Here is a 19,355-nt window from a genome sequence, read left to right as displayed (position 1 = left end):
ATTCTAAAACGTTTGAGGTGTTATTATTCTCATTCTACAGTGTGCAGTATTTATTCATTTTTTATAATAATGTTTACGTTCTCCACAGTCTTTTAATCCTTTCTTCATCGTTGAACAATAAGTCCCGAATTACTGCTACGGTGCTCATAACGGACTTTTATTTTTGTAATCGAACGCGGCTATACGTCACGCGCTTCGTCACTGGATACAGGAAGTAGTTTTGTAGCAAATCTTTACGTGGATAGGTGATCAAACTTTACCGCGGTGACGTCGGGTTTCTGATGGACGTTCGCTGCAAGTTTCTCTCATATATGTTTTTTAAAGATTTCCAAACAGGATTTCTGACCGATGAATTTAGCACGAGCTATTCCAGGCGTTTTCTTCTGCATCTTTTTTGTGGGATCCTGTTTCTCAAATAAGGTGGGGATATGTGTATGCGCGCGCGTGTATATATATATGCACACATATATAACTTTATTTATAGACTTTAATGTGTGGATTTCTTGAGTTAATACAGATGTCCGGTGAAAATTTCATGTGAATAACCTCACTGGAAATATATTTACTGAAAATCTGATTGACTGCCATATTCTGCTTCTAACATTATTATTATTATTATTATTATTATTATTATTATTATTATACTTTATATGGGTCTTTGTGTATGATATTCACACTTGACATTAAATGCTAAACAGTTATTCTCTTTTTGCAGTATGTACTTTCTGTCTTGAAGTTTACATATCCCACCCTTTTCCAGGGGTAAGTCTGACACAGGTTGCTTAATAGCATCCACATGCACTTTAGCAGCAGATCTGTATTTATTTATTTTTTAAAATCTTGGTTCTTCCCTTATTCTTCACTTCCTAATAACGTTTGCTTTTTAAAATCATTTTCTTATTCGCTGTTCTTAAACACACAATTAAAAAATAATAATAATAATTAACTTCATGCTCAGCTGCTCTGGACTTCTCTGACTTATCTCTGAATTCCAGGTGGCAAACCTGCATTGGAGCTCTTCTGCTTTTGGTGACTGGGAAACTGGGATGGGTGGAAATCAATGGTTTTCCCAGGTAATAAAATAATGTTGCAGAATTGTGTAGACTGGTAGTGTATAAATCATTTAAAAACACTCGCTGGAGGTACAGGGTGTCCCAAAACTCTCCATACATTTTGAACACGTGGGTTGTGCCTTCATCAGTGGATGTTTGTGGAAGTCCACTTCTCGGTTGATCCGCAACACTTCCAGGCTTTTCGAATTTGTTAATTAGTTTGGAAACAGCATCGTGTGTGTGTGTGATGTGCTAACATCCATCGCGAACTTGCGAAAGCTTCCCGATCCAGCCATGAGTGATTCTTTTGACAAAGGCATTCTTAAAGGCTATGAAATATATACAGTCATGTGGGGGGAAAAAATAAGTACAGCTCATGGAAATTGTTGGCGTTTTTGACATATTTGTACAAGCAAACATTTGATCATCTTTGAAACAGTGCCTATTAATAGAGTTGATATATTTGAACAAAACCACAAGGAAAATTCCGGACAAGATGGCCTCACGTTATCTTCAAGCATTCTTTGATATGATGCAGAATTCATAGTTGGACAATGAATGCAAGCTCCATGAGGCAGCAAAGCAACCCCAAACCATAACATTTCTACCACCGTGCTTCACAGTTGGTATGAGGTGCTTCTCCTGAAAAGCTGTCTTTCATCTGCGCCAAACATGTCTGCTGTTACTGTGAATAAACAGCGCTATCTTTGATTCGTCTTTCCAGAGCACATTATTCCAAAAGGCCTGGTCTTTGCCTGTATGTAGTCTTGCAAAGGCTTTTTCTGCAATCACTTTCTGATTGTAGACGCATGCAGTTTGACACCAACAGTTGCAAGACTTACTAGCAGATCCTGTGATGAAATCTTGTGGCTCTTGGAGTTTTCTTTTTGCATTAGATGGTCCGCTCTTGGGCTGAATTTGCTTGGACGCTTGAAGTTTTGCTCATGATTAACCATGGGGAAAGAGTCTGAGTGAGCAAAAGCAGTAACCTTAGTTCTATTGGTTGGAATAAAGCTGATTTTTAATGTGTAATTCTGATTTGTACCTTGGGACATCTGACATCACTTGTAACCAGAAAAAATCAAAGTCAACATTCTGCCTACTTTTCATAAAGTTGTATGTAAACGTTTGCGTAAGCCAAATTGAACACAATATTTCCTCCGGATTTACTAAAGTTTCGGATACACCAATTGTCTTCGCTGTTCAACAACGTACGCACGTGAATACAATCACCCATAAATGTACGGCCTAGGCTAGCTGATTTGCATTTAGTGACGCCCACAAAACTCTATAAAAGGCAACGCTCATAGAGTGGAAAGTGCAGAATGACTACTAAACAGCCAAAAGAAGAAGAAGGCCGAAGAGGGAGTACTTTTGATTCATTGAATGACTAGTGTTATTTGGTTTAAAATGAATTTGGGTTGGAATGCTGTCTTGATTTATTTTTTTTCCATTTAATATTTCTTTAATAGCATTAACATGACACCATAAGCGATTTAAACTTGAGCGCATAATCCGCGTATTAAAATGCAGTAGTAACTGTTTGCAAATTATATGATTTGAACCCGATCAAACAAGGTTAGTCTTCTTATGTGTAAATTTCCACACACTCCGGAGCATGAGAAGATACAAATGTGTTTTTCTGACTTTACAGGATTTCATGTGTAAATTCTCATATGAAGGATTTATGAATAAATCCCTTTGTAACCAGGGGAATAAATGAGACCCAGTGTTCTTTATTGAGCTATGAGTTGAGTAGTAATAACACCATTGTAGCCAACATTTATGATCCTTTATTAAAATGACTAGATCTGCAGCAGTGTCCTGGCTTCCAGGATCAGTCCTTTTTTTGGGGAACATATATGGTGGATCCAAAGCCTTGTCCATTCTGGTATGTCTGTAATTTCTGTACAGATAATGAAAGTGTAATGCTGTAATTACACTCTTGTTGTCTCACATTTTTAACTGATCTGTTTGTGTGTTTTGTGGCTAGCCTATCCCGTTCTTTTTTGTGTTGCAAAACGTGTCAGAAGTGGTCTTCTCTCTTCTTGTTAGATGGACTCGAAAAGAGGTAAGCACAAAAAAATGTCTAAGGAGCAATATTTCTTTTCTGCAAATATGACATTCTGGATGCAGTGCAGTATCTAAACAAACTGACAGTTATCAGCAGCCAGTTAAAGTCCAGTGTGCAACAGCGTAGTGTAATTACACATCCTGTAGCAGTACCAAATGCTGCGTGAAGATGTAAAATGTTCTTTAGTCGGTCCCTCGAGGATTTCGCGATCGCGGAAAAGAACGCAAAATCAAGGAAACTCCACAATATTCGGAGGAACTTGCAATTTTTTCTTAATTACCGCAGATTGTCCACAGATTTGGGCCAAGCCGCGTCATGTGACGTCATCACGACGAACGTTCAGCCAAAGCCCTCTTCGATTCACGTGCATCAAACACGAGTACAGCGAAAACGTCTCATTTAAGTAGTCAAAACGCATCTAACAGAACATAGTGGGGGGTTTTTTTACAGCTTCATGGTGTATTTTACAAATAGGAAATCAAACCTCAGTATTTACAGTACACTAGCATTTACTAACTAATGTCAACTTTTAATGTAAAAATGTATTTGTTGAAATTATCATCCATCAACATTAAATATGCTGTAAATGTATTTTCGTTTTTTATTTAATGAGTCTTCACAGCACAGTGATATTATTTTCTTCACATACCTTAGGGTTAGGGCATGCCAGGAAGTTGGGGTTAGAGCAGAGAGTCAGTCATGATACGGTGCCCCTGGAGCAGAGAGGGTTAATGGCCTTGCTCAAAGGCCCAAGGGCTTGAACCCCCGACCTTCCGATCAGTAACCCAGAGCCTTAAGCCTAAGCCACCGCTGCCCCAAGCGACACAGTACAGATTCTTGCCAAGCGGAACCACCTATTGCGTTTCAGCCCACATGAAGAACTGCTAACAGTACTCAAAACACGCCAGCCCTAACTATTAAAAGTAATTCATCTTACAAATAATAAGGTGAAATAAAACTGAAATTGGATGACAAGATGCGGCTTTGTTTGTCTTTATCTCCATCACTTACAACTGTCCTGTTGACTCTTTTCCTCCTCTTCTTGTTTTCTCTTGCGCTCCTGGCTGCCAGTTAGGTACGTCCTTGTTCATTTTCAGGATTTAAAGCTCACGCGACTTGAGCGTGAAGGGATGGCGCACGAGTATAAACCAGTCTTCAAATGAGAGAGCACCCTGCAAAGGGGGTTGCTGAGATGTTGCGTATTATTTTAAGATGAAAATTTTCTGACTGTTTAAATGATCAGCCCTCGGGGGCCATTGCCTGCCTTGCCTGAAATGTATATCAAACAACTATGCACGAATATGGTATATATTGATTAAAGTTTCAGAACACTTGAAAAGTTACAGAAGTTGTCACAGTACCAGGCTAATCATCTGGCTATTAGATGACTACACTTTTTTTTTTTTTTTTAGATGTAAACTAAACAACAGAATATGAATCTTTCAAAACATGCCACGTAGATCTAGTTTGCTGAACATCCAAGTTGTCACGATTTCCCCTCATGCTAGCACTGGAGCATGTGGTGCACTTCTGAGTTTGTCAGTGACACTGAGTTTGTTTACTTTTGACACGTGTGCTTTGTTGTGATTCCTGTCCTGTCTCCGCCCCTATACTGTCATTGGATTCCCGTATGTGTCATCTTTAGTCTCAGCTGTTTTGTGTTCACCCTTGATTACATTTGTCATTTAAACCCCTCGTGTCTCTTTGTACTTCGCAAAGTTTTACGTGAGTTTTCCATATATCAAGCGTTTGTTCCTTGTTTGATGTGTTATAGTTTTGATCTTGGTCTCACCCTCATTTTCGATTCCTGTTTCGTCTTGTTTACGCCCGTTTGCCGATTGCCTGACCTACTGCCTGTTTTTTGACCACGCTGTTGTCTCATGTTTTGGATTTGTCTGCTTGCCTCTCTTTAATAAACCTCTTATCAGCATTTGCATCTGTCTGTGCCTCCATTACATGACAGAATACTTCGCCTCATTATGGATGCAGCATTAGAGTGAGGAGAGCATCACACCAGTGTACATAGGAATGCCTGGCCACCATTCATGTCAGTCCAGTTTCCCCAGTGGACGGACATAGAACTCCCGGACCCGAATTATGGATTGGGTGGCTACCCAAGGCAGTTCATTTTCCACTGCCAAATGTACTTTTCGAGCCTGGCAAACCCCAAGGCGGACAAGAGGCAATGGCTTGGGTTCATTGTGTCCCGGCTTTATGGCCCGGCCCGTGATTGGGCGGAGCATCTGGCCAGTAAAGGGTCAAGAGCCCTCAACAATGTAACTCAGCTTGCGGGACTATTCATGAAGGAGTTTGGACATCCAGGGCAGAGCTACAACCTGGATCAACTTTTGAGGTGAGTCAGTGTGACGAGCAAGCCTAAGAGCGAGGGCTGCCGTAAAGAAGCCACCCAACAGTGTCCTACATGCAGTAATCTTGGGATCCACGGATCACATTTCTGCTCCCGGCAGTGTTTTAAAAGCAACTGGCATATCCACAAACGGCTCCACAAGAGAGCAAGGGCAGAGCACCAGCCTGAGACCAACGAGGTGGTCGCATCTACAGAGCTCCAGCTGGAGGTCAACGTGGCGACCTCATCTCCAGAGCTCCAACCTGAGACCCACGAGGTGGTCTCACCTGCAGAGCTCCAGCTGGAGGTCAACGTGGCGAGTTCCAGCATGAGACCTATGAGGAGGTCTCACCTGTTGAACACTTGTCTGAGGTCAATGTGGCGACCTCAGCTCCAGAACCTTAGTCGGAGTTCAATGTGGTGATCTCCCCAGAACTCCAGCACGAGACCCAAGAGGTTGTCTCATTTCCAGAGCTCCATCATAAAGTCAAGTTCCTGCTAGTGGTTGATGAGGCAGCCTCCCAAGCTACGTTCCTGTCCCAGGTCGACGATACGGCCAACTAAACTTTCACCTGAGTCTGCTGACACAGCCAACCAAGTTCAGCCTGCAGAGTCGATGGAGAACGACGCGCAGTCTCTCTGGGTGACTGATGATGCCGCTCAGCCATCCTGTTCAGCTGAGGATGTTTCTCTGCCTCCCGTTGCAGGCAAGAGCTCTGATTTGCTTCCCTACTCTGCCGCGGATGTCACTACGCCAGGCTTCTCTGAGGACGTCGCTCTGCAATCCTGCTCCGCTGAGGATGCTGCTCAAAATCCCAGCAGCAAAAAAATCCCTGTTTTGCCTCGGATGTCACTATGGCAGGCTCCGCTTCGAACAACGCTCCGCTTTCCTGCTCGGCTGAGGACGTCGCTCCGCCCCTGTACTGTCATTGGTTGTTTCCCGTATGTGTCATCTTTACTCTCAGCTGTTTTGTGTTCACCCTTGATTACATTTGTCATTTAAACCCCTCGTGTCTCTTTGTACTTCGCGAAGTTTTACGTGAGTTTCCCGTATACCAAGCGCTTGTTCCTTGTTTGATGTGTTATAGTTTTGATCTTTTTCTCGCCCTCGTTTTCGATTCCTGTTTAGCCTTGTTTATACCTGTTTACCGATCGCCTGACCTACTGCCTGTTTTTTGACCACGCTATTGTCTCATGTTTTGGATTTGTCTGCTTGCCTGTCTTTAATAAAAGCTCTTATCTGCATTTGCATCTGTCTGCGCCTCCATTACGTGACACAAGTAGCTATACACTATATAAAGTTCAAAAGTTTAGACACACTCATTCTTTATTTAATTTTTTTATCCCACATTTTAGAATAAGAATAAAGTCATCAGAACTCTGGAATAACACAAGTGGAACTATGGGAATTATGTTGTGATAAAAAAAAAAAAAAAATCCCAAATAAATCAAAATAATTTAGTATTTCAGCATCTTCAAAGTAGACACCCTTTTTGCCTAGAATTTCTAGATCTGTATTCTTGGGATTTTCTCAAATGATTTCTTGAGGAATCCCCCTGAGATGCTTTTTTAAAAGTATTAAAGGAGTTCCCACCGACGCTGGACTCCTATCAGCTGCTTTTCCGAATATTTCACTCCAACTCATCCGTTTACAAAAAGATTTTTTTTCCTAAATAAATTGTTAGCTTTCTAATAAAAGAAAAGAATATGTCGGCACGATTATATTTTCGTCTACAACACCGGTTTCAAACATTTAATCATACACCTTCATTTAATCATACACAAGTTTTTTAAGCTCATGAGAAATGTTTCAGTCGAGTGTCTCCAAACTTTTGACCAGTAGTGAATGTTAGAAGTAAGTTTACCTAATAATAACCCCTGAAATAATTCAAAGTTTCTTATTTTCTGGTTTTACTCTCAAGAGGTCATCGTGGGTGAAGACATTCAGGTAGGCATTTATTTTCTTGTCTATATCCAGGAAGATAGAAATTTCTTAGTGCTTATTTTACATGAGTAGTAGTAAGGTATTGTAAAAACACAGGCATTTTCTGTGTCACATGTAGACCATCGCAAGTAGCGCTCTTTTCATTTTTAAGTGGAAAAAATAGAAAGGGAAAAATCATAACCCAGTCTGTTTTTATGGAATTTACAAAGAGATGCATATTTTTACTACCTCAAACATGTGGCAGACAATGTCTGTTGTTGAAAGTGCTACACAAATACAATTGAATTGAATGTAGGATTGGTATTGGCCTTTCTCAGTGTAAAGATGCATTTGTATTTGCAGTTCTCGCCAAGTAATTTTGATTTATAATTATTTCCAGTGAAAGCCTGATGCTGCTGTCAGCTATTACTCTTGCACTTCAAAATCGTCAGGTAAAATAACTTGTCTCTTATACACACACCAAACAACATTACATAGACAGTTTGTTTGTACACCTCCACGACCAATCACATTATCAAACGTTTTTCCACAGTGAATGAAATCATATCTTTAAACTACACCTGATTGTGATCTTAATATTAATTTATTACAGTGTAGACAAGTTCTCCCTGAGAACGTCCTGTTACAGAACCATGTTATTTCTTGTGTCATAAATATTTATTTGTAACCCCTTTCTAATGGGAATCAACTGATTGTTCTGAAGGTTAGTAGGAATGATGTATATCTCGACCTAATGTGTTGTTACTATTTTGATGAACAGGGCTAAAGTAGGACAGATTTGTACTGGATATTACTGATGTAAATTAATGATGTAATTCATGGTAGCCAAATTAATCATACAGCAGAAACAAACTACACCCCATTTGCTTATGTTGAACTATAGTGATATCAGTCCTGCGTAATGGTGAAAATGATATTTACATTGACATTTATTCATTTAGCAGACACATTTATACAAAGCGACTTGCAAATGAGGAAATACAAGCAAATTTTTAATCTTATCTCACCCTATTCCATTTCAGTTTGGGCTAAATGGTTACATATGGGCGGTCATCCACTTTTGCTGTGTTGGTGAGACTGTTTTGTAGTTTTGAAAGTTATTACATCTAGAATTTTATTGATTAATTATTCCTCCATATAGCCTATGTCATTTTATGATAAATAAAAAAGGTTTCATAATCATTGTGTACCCAAGGATTTGCTATGTGTCTATAAATCCACACATTATACACTGTTATTTATTTATTTATTTGGAATTTCTCCCTAATTTAGTCATGACCCATTCTTATATGACAGCTACCAACCAGAGAACTATATCATACTTCTTCTGAGGCACGTGAGCCATGAAGCACGTCATGCTTCGTACTGTTGCTCATGCAACGTAATGCACACCTTCTGCATGTATGAGCTCACAGATGCCAATGATTGGCTAGTGTCACTGAGTGCTGATTGAGAGAGCTAATTTTGCTCCCTTGGGCTCCTGGACACAGACGGCTGTGACATCATTGGGATTCGAACTGGTAATCTCTGGAGGATAGGGCGAACGCTTTATCGATGATTCTATAATATCAACACAAATGTATTGGTGATTTGGTTGCAATATATTCATCTATATACTATACAGTACAATGAAAAAGTATTTGCCCCCACCCTGATTTCTTATGGTTTTGTGTATATCTCATACTAAATAGTTTTAGATCTTCAAACGAAATACAACATAAATCAAAGGCAAGCTGAGTAAACACAATACAGTTTTTATTTCTTTCTTTTTAACACCTATTACCAATGTGAAAAACTAATTGCCCCCTTAAAATCTGGTTGTGCCAACTTTAGCAGCAATAACCTCATCCAAACGCTTCCGATAACTGGAGATGAGTCTTTCATCATTTCTAGGACTAGGACTTACCTCCTATGCTTTGGATCATTGTCTTGCTGCATAATCCAGTTGCACTTGAGTTTCAACTTAACTGTTGTACAGTAATAGAATGATAATAAATACAATGCAGTATATTCAATGTAATCATTTTCTGTTTCTCCTCTATTTCAGGGTCATACAAAGTGTTCCAGAGGAACTCAACGTCTAGCCATCTGAGGTTACTATTTTGACCAGTTTTGATCTTGTAGTGTTTGTGCTTTATAGAATTTTTTTTTTATTGTGATTTGTGCTATTTACAGTGAAACAGATCTCCTGTTTTTTAACTTGCTTGTGTCTAAATAACATATAAGTACATACAAATTCTTATTTATACAGTATTGGAAGGGAAGGCCAATTTTTTCATTTTTGCTGTACACTGAAGACATTTGAGTTTGAGACCAAAAGATGAATATGAAACAACAGATCACAATTTCAGCTTTCATTTCCAGATACTTGCATCTAGGTGCATTAAATAACACCTTTTGTTTGATCTCGCTCATTTTTCAAGTGATCAAAAATATTACAATGAGACTCAGTGGTTCGTCTTGGTGCCCAGGGGTGTCCTGTTAGATTTATCGTTTAAACGATAAAATTTTGCCTGGGAAGACTGCATTTATTGTCAAAAAGGATAAACCAACACAAAGATCAGAGAGCTGTCTATGGGAAAAGCAAGCCATTTTGAAGCTGAGAAAAGAAGTAAAATCTATCAGAGCCATTGCATAAGCATTGGGCTTAGCCAGTATAACAATTTGGAATGTCCTTGAAAATGTCCTGGAAAAGAAAGAAACCACTGGTGTACTAATTGTCATGATTTCCCATTGTGCTGTAGCACGAACGCGCGCTGCCGGGTTTTCAGTGACCTTGACTTTGTTTTCTTCTGACGTTTGTGTTTTGTTAAGGTTTGTCCTGTCTCCGCCCCTGTATTGTAAAAAGAATTATAATCCCCTTGTGTCTCTTTATACTTTGCAAAGTATCACGTGAGTTTTTCGAATACCAACCCTTTGTTCCTCGTTTCATGGGTCATAGTTTTGATCTTGTTCTCGCCCTCGTTTTTGAATCCTGTTTAGGCTTCGATTCTGTTTTGCCTCGTTTATACCCGTTTGCCAATCGCCTGACTTTTGCCTGCTTATGACCACGTCTGTGTTTCACGATTTGGATTTGTCTGCCTGTCTTTCGTATAATAAAGCTCTTATCTGCATTTGCATCCTAACCTTAGCCTCCAATACGTGACATTAATAACCAGACATGGAACAGGTTGGCCAAGGAAAATAAGAACATGTGATGACAGAAATAATGTGAGACCTGCGAAGAAGAGCCCCAAAACAACATTCAGTGACATCACCAAGAACCTCCACAGGGCAGGGATGAAGATTTCACAATCCACAAAGAGCAACTGAAAGAAGCTGCAGTACAAGCCTGGAAAAGCATCACAAAAGAAGAATGCAACAGTTTGGCGATGTCAGTGGGCCATGGGTTTGATGCAGTTATTGCAAACAAGGGATATGCAACCAAATGTTACGTGTTATTTACTTTTTTTCCGAATACTTTTGCTCACCTAAAAATTGAGTGGTCTGCCAACAAAGATGCCATCATGTTCGAAGTTGTTTAACACATCTAGATGTAAATATCTGGAAATGAAAACTGAAATTCCCATCTGATAATCTTTTGATCTCAAACCCAAATGCATTCAGTGTGTGTCAAAAGTCGTTTATGATAGTCTGTAAGATTTTTATTTTTTTTTAAACAGTGATCTTGAACAACAGTTAATCAACTACATGGTCAGGTAAATAAACTGACATACTTGTTTTTACAGTTTTTAATTAGCTATTAGTTTTCATTTGCTGTTAAAAATAACCTTTTTTTTTTTTTTTAGCATCTTGCTGTTAGCTACTGCAACACATCCAACAGGTAATCCGACATCTCTTTCTCAGTGACTTCTATTTTTTGCATTGTGGCATATTATTCCTGGAGAGTGTTGTGATGAATATCCAATAGCATTTGTTATTTTTTTCAAACTATAATTTTTTTTTCTTAGGTGATCTTTTTGGTGCTCTGGATTTTCCATTCCTTTGGTCCTATACGTTCTATAGTGGCTGTTTTGCCAGGTAGGAAGTTTCCACATAAACCAAATCAACATTGCATTAAGTAGATTTATATGGATTTATATGGATGTAAAGTTAAATTTATAAAAGATTGGGCAGCAATTTGGGACGCTGCTATACGTATACATGTTAAGTCATATAAAAAGAAAGTAATCATAACTATAAACCAAATAAGTATTAATTCACTTATTAAATGCAACTTGATGTGCTAATGAAATGTGCATTCTTACCAACAGTGCTATACTTGGCTTTTTTCTGGTGCTAGCATCGGTGAAGTTGAAGAGCGGACTTTCTTTGGTGCACTGTGCGGTCTGGCTGTTCCTGGCCAAGGTCAGAGATATCATCATTCTTCTTTCATACTCATTCATTACAAATGGGTGAGATACATGAATAGAGTTTTTAAGACATTATTCTTTCATTTTAAATGTCCTGTACATACCTGTTCCAACTGACTTATACCATTTTATACCGTATACAAAGAAAGTAAGTACACCCCTGTTTACTGTTACTACAATCTTAGAAATTATAAAAATTTGTATTATTTTTTTGTTCAGTTATAGAATGAGATTTAATAAGGGGGTCCATACAATAAAAGTTACTGCAACAAAGACTGGTATGTTCTTCACTAATGATGTTTACTGATTACCTCCTTGGCATGGATAGAAGAAATCTTTGCTGGAGATGTTCCATTTCTTTACTGACTGTTTTAAGATTCCCAAATGGTGTTCGGTAGCATTCCGGTCAGGTGATGTATTTCAGGGGCATTTCATGTGTTGTGGCCTAGTATCCAGCCAGCATATACATTATGATTATGACATCCACCACCCATCGGACAAGGCTCTCCATATCTCCAAATTATTTATGAATACATCGTTCCACTGTAACGAAGGAAAAGAATCTGCAAATGGCACGGATTTCAAACGACTGCCAATTTGTCTAGGACTGGCCATCCCAGCAAATTCAGCCCAAAAGCAGACCATCTGATGCACAATGAAGTCTCCAAGAACCCCCAAATTGCTTCACAAGATTTGCTAGTAAGTCTAGCAGCTGTTGGTGTCAAAGTGCATGCTTCTACAATCAGTAAGAGATTGCACAAATTTGACCTGCATGGGAGGCGTGCCATGTAGGCAAAGACCAGGTCTTTTGGAGTAACGTGCTCTGGACAAACGAATCAAAGATAGACATGTTTGGCGCAGACCAAAGACAGCTTTTCAGGAGAAGCACCTCATACCAACTGTGAAGCACAGGGACTGGACAGCTTGCAGCTGACTCCCCCCTGATGACAGAGGTAATCCATGACCACCATGGCCCCAAACCCTCTGTCCAACACGTCACTCTGCAGAAAAAAAGGGAGAGAGTGTGAATGCAACAGCGGGCCCACAAACAAAACCACATTTACCTGGCAGAAAGCATGCTCGCATGGCTCCGTCCACTGGACCGGATCTGACGGCTCCTTTTTAATGATGTCAGTCAGTGGGCTGGTGACTTCTGAAAAATTAGGTACACAACTTCTGTAGTAGCCAACCAGCACCAGGAACTGCCTCACCCCCTTTTTGGTCTTGGGTCTCGTGCAGGCCGCAATTGCTGCGGTCTTATCAATTTGGAGACGCACCTGCCCATAGCCCAAGTCGAAGCCCAGAAACTGTACTTCCACCCACCCAATTGCACACTTCTTTGGGTCCACTGTGAGTCCCATCCTGCGGTCCCATTTTTGAGAGCTTGAAATGGGGCATGGCCGTAGAGGCCTCTGCTGGATTTTGCTTATAGAAGAGTCTGGAAAACCTGGTGTCGAGTCTGGTCGATGCCAGTCAGGGTCTTGACGATCTTTGCGAGTGATCGAGGATTTCATTATGGCAAATCTTCTTCAAATACTGGGTTTTGGCAACAGTGTAACAATTCCCTTTTTAGTTCTGAGGGAAATAAGGAAACAGGAGGCAGGCTTGCAACAACACAAAAGGGGCTCTTTATTTACATTACTTTTTGAAACTTTACTAAACATTTCCAGGAACTGTTGATCAGTCCTGCACATCGGCTTGGAGGAATTTTAGCCCGTTCCTCAGTACAGAACAGCTTCAACTCGGGGATGTTGGTGGGTTTCCTCACATGAACTGCTTGCTTCAGGCCCTTCCACAACATTCCTACTGGATTAAGGTCCTTTGTTCGTGCTATAATACACTTACACAAATGTGTGTTGTGAAGACTTCGATAGATCCCTTTTATTTAAATAAAACAGAGCGCTCACTCACACCTGATCGTCATCCCATCGATTGAAAACACCTCACTCTAATTTCACCTTCAGATGAACTGCTAATCCTAGAGATTCACATACTTTTACCACTCACGGTAATACTGGATCATTTTCTTCAATAAATAAATGGTCAAGTATAATATTTTTGTCTCATTTGTTTAATTGGGTTCTCTTTGTCTCTTATTTTTAGAACTTGTGTGAATATCTAATGATGTTTTAGGTCATATTTATGCAGACGTAGAAAGTTCTAAACTTTCACGCAGCGCTGTATACGATATTTTCCGAATTAAAATGAACATACGTAGGTGTTTTAAAACAGTATCTTGTACTATTTACAAGTTTAGTGATATCGAACTGGGCAGTATTTACTTTTGTTGTCTTGTATTATTAAACGTTTGTCTTATCTCACTTACAGATACTGGCTTCTGCTCTGTCCGTTTTTATATTCAGCATAGAACTGGGACCCCTAACATTATGCTGGTGAGGTGACCATTAATAATGAGTAATTATTGTGAATATAAGTTTAGAAGAGCAGTGTACTATAAAATGTATAAGTGCCCATTGTCTAATGTGGATTACCTCATTCAATTTTTCTCCTTACAGCATCCTTACAAGCCATGTTGCTGAGGCGCTGTCAATTCACACAAACAGCCTTCTGGAGAGCTAAAACAAATTTCATTACATAATCACATAATGATACTTCACCTCGGCTTATCTTTCTTTTCATTCTAATATTATACAATATAACCGCTGATAATCATGACAGTTCAGAGGAGTATTTAATATCAAAAAATGTCATTTCCAGATGTTTGTGTTTGCATATTTACATATCTGTGATCACTGTACTGTAATAGGAATTACTGATGGCATGGTCTACACAGGCAATATGCTGTGTCTAAATATAACAGCAAATGGTTTAAAAAAAACAGTACATCTTCTTGCTAGGTATGTATATATTTTGTATTAACAGCTGGATGATGTAACAGAAATAGATTCTGGGGTTAGTAAATTTCATTTTTAAATTAGGACACGGAGTTACTTTGGATTGAGCTTAAGACTGTAACTAAACTAGCCACCTTGGTAACTAGTATATTATTAGTTAGCATGTCATCATTACATAGCATTGTTGTATGCTCTTGCCACTTTCAGTAATTCCTAATTTCCTATTGCTCAGTATTATATTACATGCTGGGTGTATTTTTCAGGGCACTTTGATTTTTATTTTGTGCTTGTTTACATTATTAATGCTCAAAAGACATATCATGTATGACTGTTTTGTCTAGGGAAACTCAAGTAAATTATGTCTATCGTCTTATAATGCTTGGTTAATACTGTTCCTTGATTTTAAAAATGGAACTGAAAAACAAAAACTGTACTGAAGGGCTTTGTTCATAGAACTACATGACAACATTTATAAATGCATAATCTAATAGATGTTCACGGTCACCACAATCAGTCCGTGACTACGTTGACATGGACAGCAGTAATCTAATTATTGACCTTATTCTGAATAAGACAATATTGTGATTAAGGTGTTTACATGAGTCGCTTTTAGAATACTCCTTTCATGTTCCTGTTTTACATGTTCTAGAACATAGTTCAATTAACGGCACACGTCATTACGTCACTGCCCTGCACCGTCCGACGTTCCGTCCAGAATTTCACGTATCAACATACAGTTTTGGGTGTTTTTATTTTAAATTTTTACGAACGCTTCAAGTGCGGTTAATTATTTGTCGTGTTGTACGTGCAAACAGACGACTGCTTGAAGCGGTGGTACAGTTTGGGTTGGGTACAGTAGCTCAGATACATGTATTTCTCCTACTATATACTGTAGCAGGTAAGTACGCGGTTTGGGACGCAGCCGTGCTCTCTTTTGTTTGTCGTATCAAGGTAGTACGTGTCCTGTCGCAAAATGCGGTGAAAACTCCCACACGACGTTAATAGTGTGATTAAGGTGTGTACATGTCTGTAATACACGTCGATAATGCGACTAAAACAGGAATACTCCACACGTCTTAATTCCATTTGTGTTTACTTCGAGTACGACCTTAATCGGATTAAGGTAATTAAAATTTGCTGTTTACATGCTAGTTTCTTAATCAGAGTATCGTCTTAATCGGGTTAAAATTGGATCATTCTGTCCATGTAAACGTACTGAGTGTGACATTAGGTTGTGTCATGTCACTTTCTGGGGTGAACTGACTTAGCTGGTTATGACAACTGACTGTGTAGCTCAGTGTACACACTGCCATTTCGAAGCTGAGAAAAGAGGGGAAACTCAGTCAGAGGAACTGCCCTAGCATTGGGCATAGCCAATACAACAATTTGGAATATTCTGATAAATAAAGAAACCAGTGGTGTACCAAGCAACAGACACTGAATGGATTGGCCAAGGAAGACGACTACAGCTGATGGCAGAAACATTGTGAGAGCTGCGACGATAAACCCAAAAACAACAGTCAGTGACATCACAATCCACCGTTCGAAGAGGACTTTGAGAGCAGAAATATAGAGTCCATACCACAAGATGCAAATCACTCATGAGCAGTAAGAATCAGAACCCCAGATTGGAATTTGCAATAAAATACAGAGATGAGCCACAAACGTTCTAGAACCAAGATTGACCTCTACTAACGTTATGGAAAGGCCAAATCATGGAGAAAGAAAGGATCTGCTCATGATCCAAAACATAGCTCACCTGTGAAACATGGTGGCAGTAGTGTCATGACTTAGGCTTGCATGGCTGCTTCTGGAGCAGTCTTAGTAATCTTAATTGATGATGGAACTCATGTTGATAGCAGCAGAATGAATTCAGAAGTTTACAGGAACATTTTGTCTGCCAGTTTACAGAGAAATGCATCCAAATTAATCAGGAGGAACTTCATCATGCAGCAAGACAACAATCCAAAACACACTGCCAACTCAACACAGGACTTCATCAGGGGGAAAATGTGGAAGGTTTTAGACTGGACAAGTCAATCACCAGACCTTCACCCAATTGAGCAGCATTTCACCTCCTGAAGAGGAGACTGAAGGGAGAACCCCCTGAAACAAACAACAGCTGAAAGACGCTGTGGTAAAAACCTGGAAAAGCACACAAAAGAAGAAACCAACAATTTGGTGATGTGCGTGAGTCGCAGGCTTGATGCAGTTATTGCAAGCAAGCGATATGCAACCAAATATGTTATAAGTCTTATTTAATGTACTTCATGACTTATCTGTTCCTATACTTTTGCTCACCTAAAAATCGGGCAGTCTGATGCAAAAGGTTCTATGTTTTATATTGCTTAACATATCTAGATGTAAATACCAGGAAATAAAAGCTGAAATCCTAAACTCTCATCTCCTATCCGTCTTTTGATCTCAAAACCAAAGGTCTTTGGTGTACAGCACAAACAATTCAATTGGCCTCGCCGTTCCAATAGTTTTAAAGGGGACTGTATATTTCTTCTGTCAACACTGTTACCACCTTGAAATTCATGTATAAATTGGGAACTTTTATTCATGCTGCTTTGAAAGTATGCCATGTAACTTTGTAAAAAAAAGTCATCCAACACTATCAACAATGTCAAAAACTAATCACCCCCTTAAACTTAAAATCTGGTTGTGTCACCTTTACCAGCAATAACTGCAACCGAACGCTTCTGATAATCGGAGATCAGTCTTTCACTTACTTCTAGGACTAGGACTTACTCCTATGCTTCGGATCACTGTCTTGCTGCATAATCCAGCTGCGCTTGAGTTTCAACTTATGGACTGAAGCCCGTACATTCTCCTTTAGGATTTTCTGGTACAGAGCAGAATTCATGATTCCCTCAATTATTGCAAGTTGCCCAGGCCCTGAAGCAGCAAAGCATCCCCACACCATCACACTTCCTCCACCATGCTTGACCATAGGTACAATGTTCTTTTTGTAGAATTAGGCCTACCTATAGCAAAGAAAAGCTCATAACCTACTTGCTCCAGACAAAGATGCAAACCGACCAGTAGCCCACATCCATGAAAATATACTTAATATTACTGTATACAGTATATGCATCAAACTTGATATCTTTTCCAACTGTTTGAACACAACCGTCTACCTGTCACAGGAGCGAACAACCTTAGTAGCACTTCTTTTACTAGGATCAATTATATTACTGGAAGCATCAACTCTGTTTGAAAAATAATTTTACATTAAATTGATAAAGGATTAGTATAATTTCACTGCAAAAAAATGTTTTACATTATAAAATTGCATAACGTATATATACATATTATACACATACAATTTATGTTCTAGTTGTTTTCTTCTATAGTAATTTAAAGAACCAATTGTTTTTAAATGGAAATTATTTAATTTTTTTTTAAACATCTGATAATTTTGTTTAAAATGTTTTAAAATTGCCCCCCCCCAAGTATGTATGTAAGGATATTGCTTTTATTACAGTGACTTGATTGTAAGTTTGCATGTTTCCTGATTTGTACATAACAGGACTGACAAATTCTTTGGTTAACTGTGTTTTTTTTAAAATACGTAAACATGGATGGGAAATAATAAATTTTTCGGAAAGAATATTTAGAAACTCTAGATTAAAAAAATATATATATATCATTTATGTGACCTGCCGAATGTACCTGCAATTATAGAAGGGACAATACACATTATGTTCGCATTTCTTATATTGGATGGGCTGGATGACTTGTTGTTTTGTATAAATGACAGGCTTGTGTTCCAAAGCCATCATGAAGCTGCGCTCTCATTCCACAAAACAAGCCATTTTTTGAAAATACTTGATTCTTCATAATGGAAAACTCGTTGCAGTAAAACAAATTATCTGCTGCGCCATTCTTGATCAAAGGAACCTTCTTACAGTTCTTTGTTCGATGCGAGCTTGTTGCACATCGAATGGAAAATAAACCGTTCTAAGTAATTATATTATTAATAAATATTATACAATTACACTAACTTTTCAATAAATATATCAGGCCGATTAATAATATTAAAAAGATTTTAGTTTACACGAACGCTAATAATGTTTATTATGTTAACAAATTAGAACACTAAAAGGATTTTCATACATGAATGGAAGCACAGCCCATTGGTTTGTGAAACAGCCAGTGGAAAAAAAAACAAAAAAAAAACAGACTGAAATTCCTCTTTTGTTCAGTCTCCATGCATGTATTGTAGATTTTTTAAGTTTGCCATAAATTACCACGGAATTGGGCTACGGACAGGTGTCTCTCGCTCCCTAATTGTGGTTATTATAAAGAGATAGCTACACAATATCCAAACTATTCTGCAGCAGCTGTGGGTGTGCTGCAGTAATGCATTGGGTATCCTGAGGCCAGCGTTGAGCTTGGAGACCTTGCAGACCCTGAAGTCAGATCAGGATCCATAAACAAAATAATGGCACCATCTGAAGGTTCACCTTGGTCATCACAGTCATTAAAAAAATCAGCTGGTCATCAAGAGAGATGTTACTCAGGAAACTGAGAGCAGTGTGCCTACATCTGGGCTCCATGGTGACTTGGACTGACCTGCTAGTGACAGCTGTCGCCACACAAAATTTTTATTTTTTTTTGCGCCAGACCCCTGTCAACCTGCAGTTCTTACCTAGTGTTCGAAGCTAAGCAGGGTTGAGCCTGGACAGTACCTGGATGGGAGACCTCCTGGGAAAAACTAAGGG

The 19,355-nt window shown here is 39.0% G+C and overlaps 1 protein-coding gene across 3 annotated transcripts; it reads left to right on the top strand.

Annotated features, from left to right (window-relative positions):
* The first annotated feature begins 35 nt into the window (after positions 1-35).
* Positions 36-17,703, top strand: LOC128605771 (transmembrane protein 241). Of its 3 annotated transcripts, XM_053621492.1 has the most exons (15): positions 36-420; positions 716-762; positions 996-1,073; positions 2,862-2,943; positions 3,046-3,123; positions 7,396-7,421; positions 7,798-7,849; positions 8,441-8,489; positions 9,466-9,511; positions 11,081-11,116; positions 11,207-11,241; positions 11,369-11,438; positions 11,672-11,765; positions 14,099-14,163; positions 14,287-17,702. In XM_053621492.1, the coding sequence occupies exons 1-15, from the start codon at positions 349-351 to the stop codon at positions 14,348-14,350; spliced, it is 894 nt and encodes a 297-aa protein (XP_053477467.1). In that variant the 5' UTR covers positions 36-348; the 3' UTR covers positions 14,351-17,702. The 3 variants fall into 3 exon arrangements, with proteins under 3 accessions (XP_053477467.1, XP_053477477.1, XP_053477486.1); XM_053621502.1 differs by lacking the exon at positions 2,862-2,943 and having other exon boundaries at positions 7,398-7,421; positions 14,287-17,703; XM_053621511.1 differs by lacking the exons at positions 36-420; positions 716-762 and having other exon boundaries at positions 1,022-1,073; positions 2,829-2,943; positions 14,287-17,703.
* The last annotated feature ends 1,652 nt before the right edge of the window (positions 17,704-19,355 follow it).

This window comes from Ictalurus furcatus, chromosome 1, assembly GCF_023375685.1.
Source record: "Ictalurus furcatus strain D&B chromosome 1, Billie_1.0, whole genome shotgun sequence".
NCBI classification, from domain to species: domain Eukaryota; kingdom Metazoa; phylum Chordata; class Actinopteri; order Siluriformes; family Ictaluridae; genus Ictalurus; species Ictalurus furcatus.
This window is presented reverse-complemented; position numbering and strand designations above follow the sequence as displayed.

Bases quoted from the DNA above. Each gene is read 5' to 3' on its own strand.
- LOC128605771 (XM_053621492.1), top strand. From the start codon at position 349: ATGAATTTAGCACGAGCTATTCCAGGCGTTTTCTTCTGCATCTTTTTT. The intron at 421-715 runs GTGGGGATATGT...CTCTTTTTGCAG, and splicing joins GATCCTGTTTCTCAAATAAG to TATGTACTTTCTGTCTTGAA. The intron at 7,850-8,440 runs GTAAAATAACTT...ATTCCATTTCAG, and splicing joins TTGCACTTCAAAATCGTCAG to TTTGGGCTAAATGGTTACAT.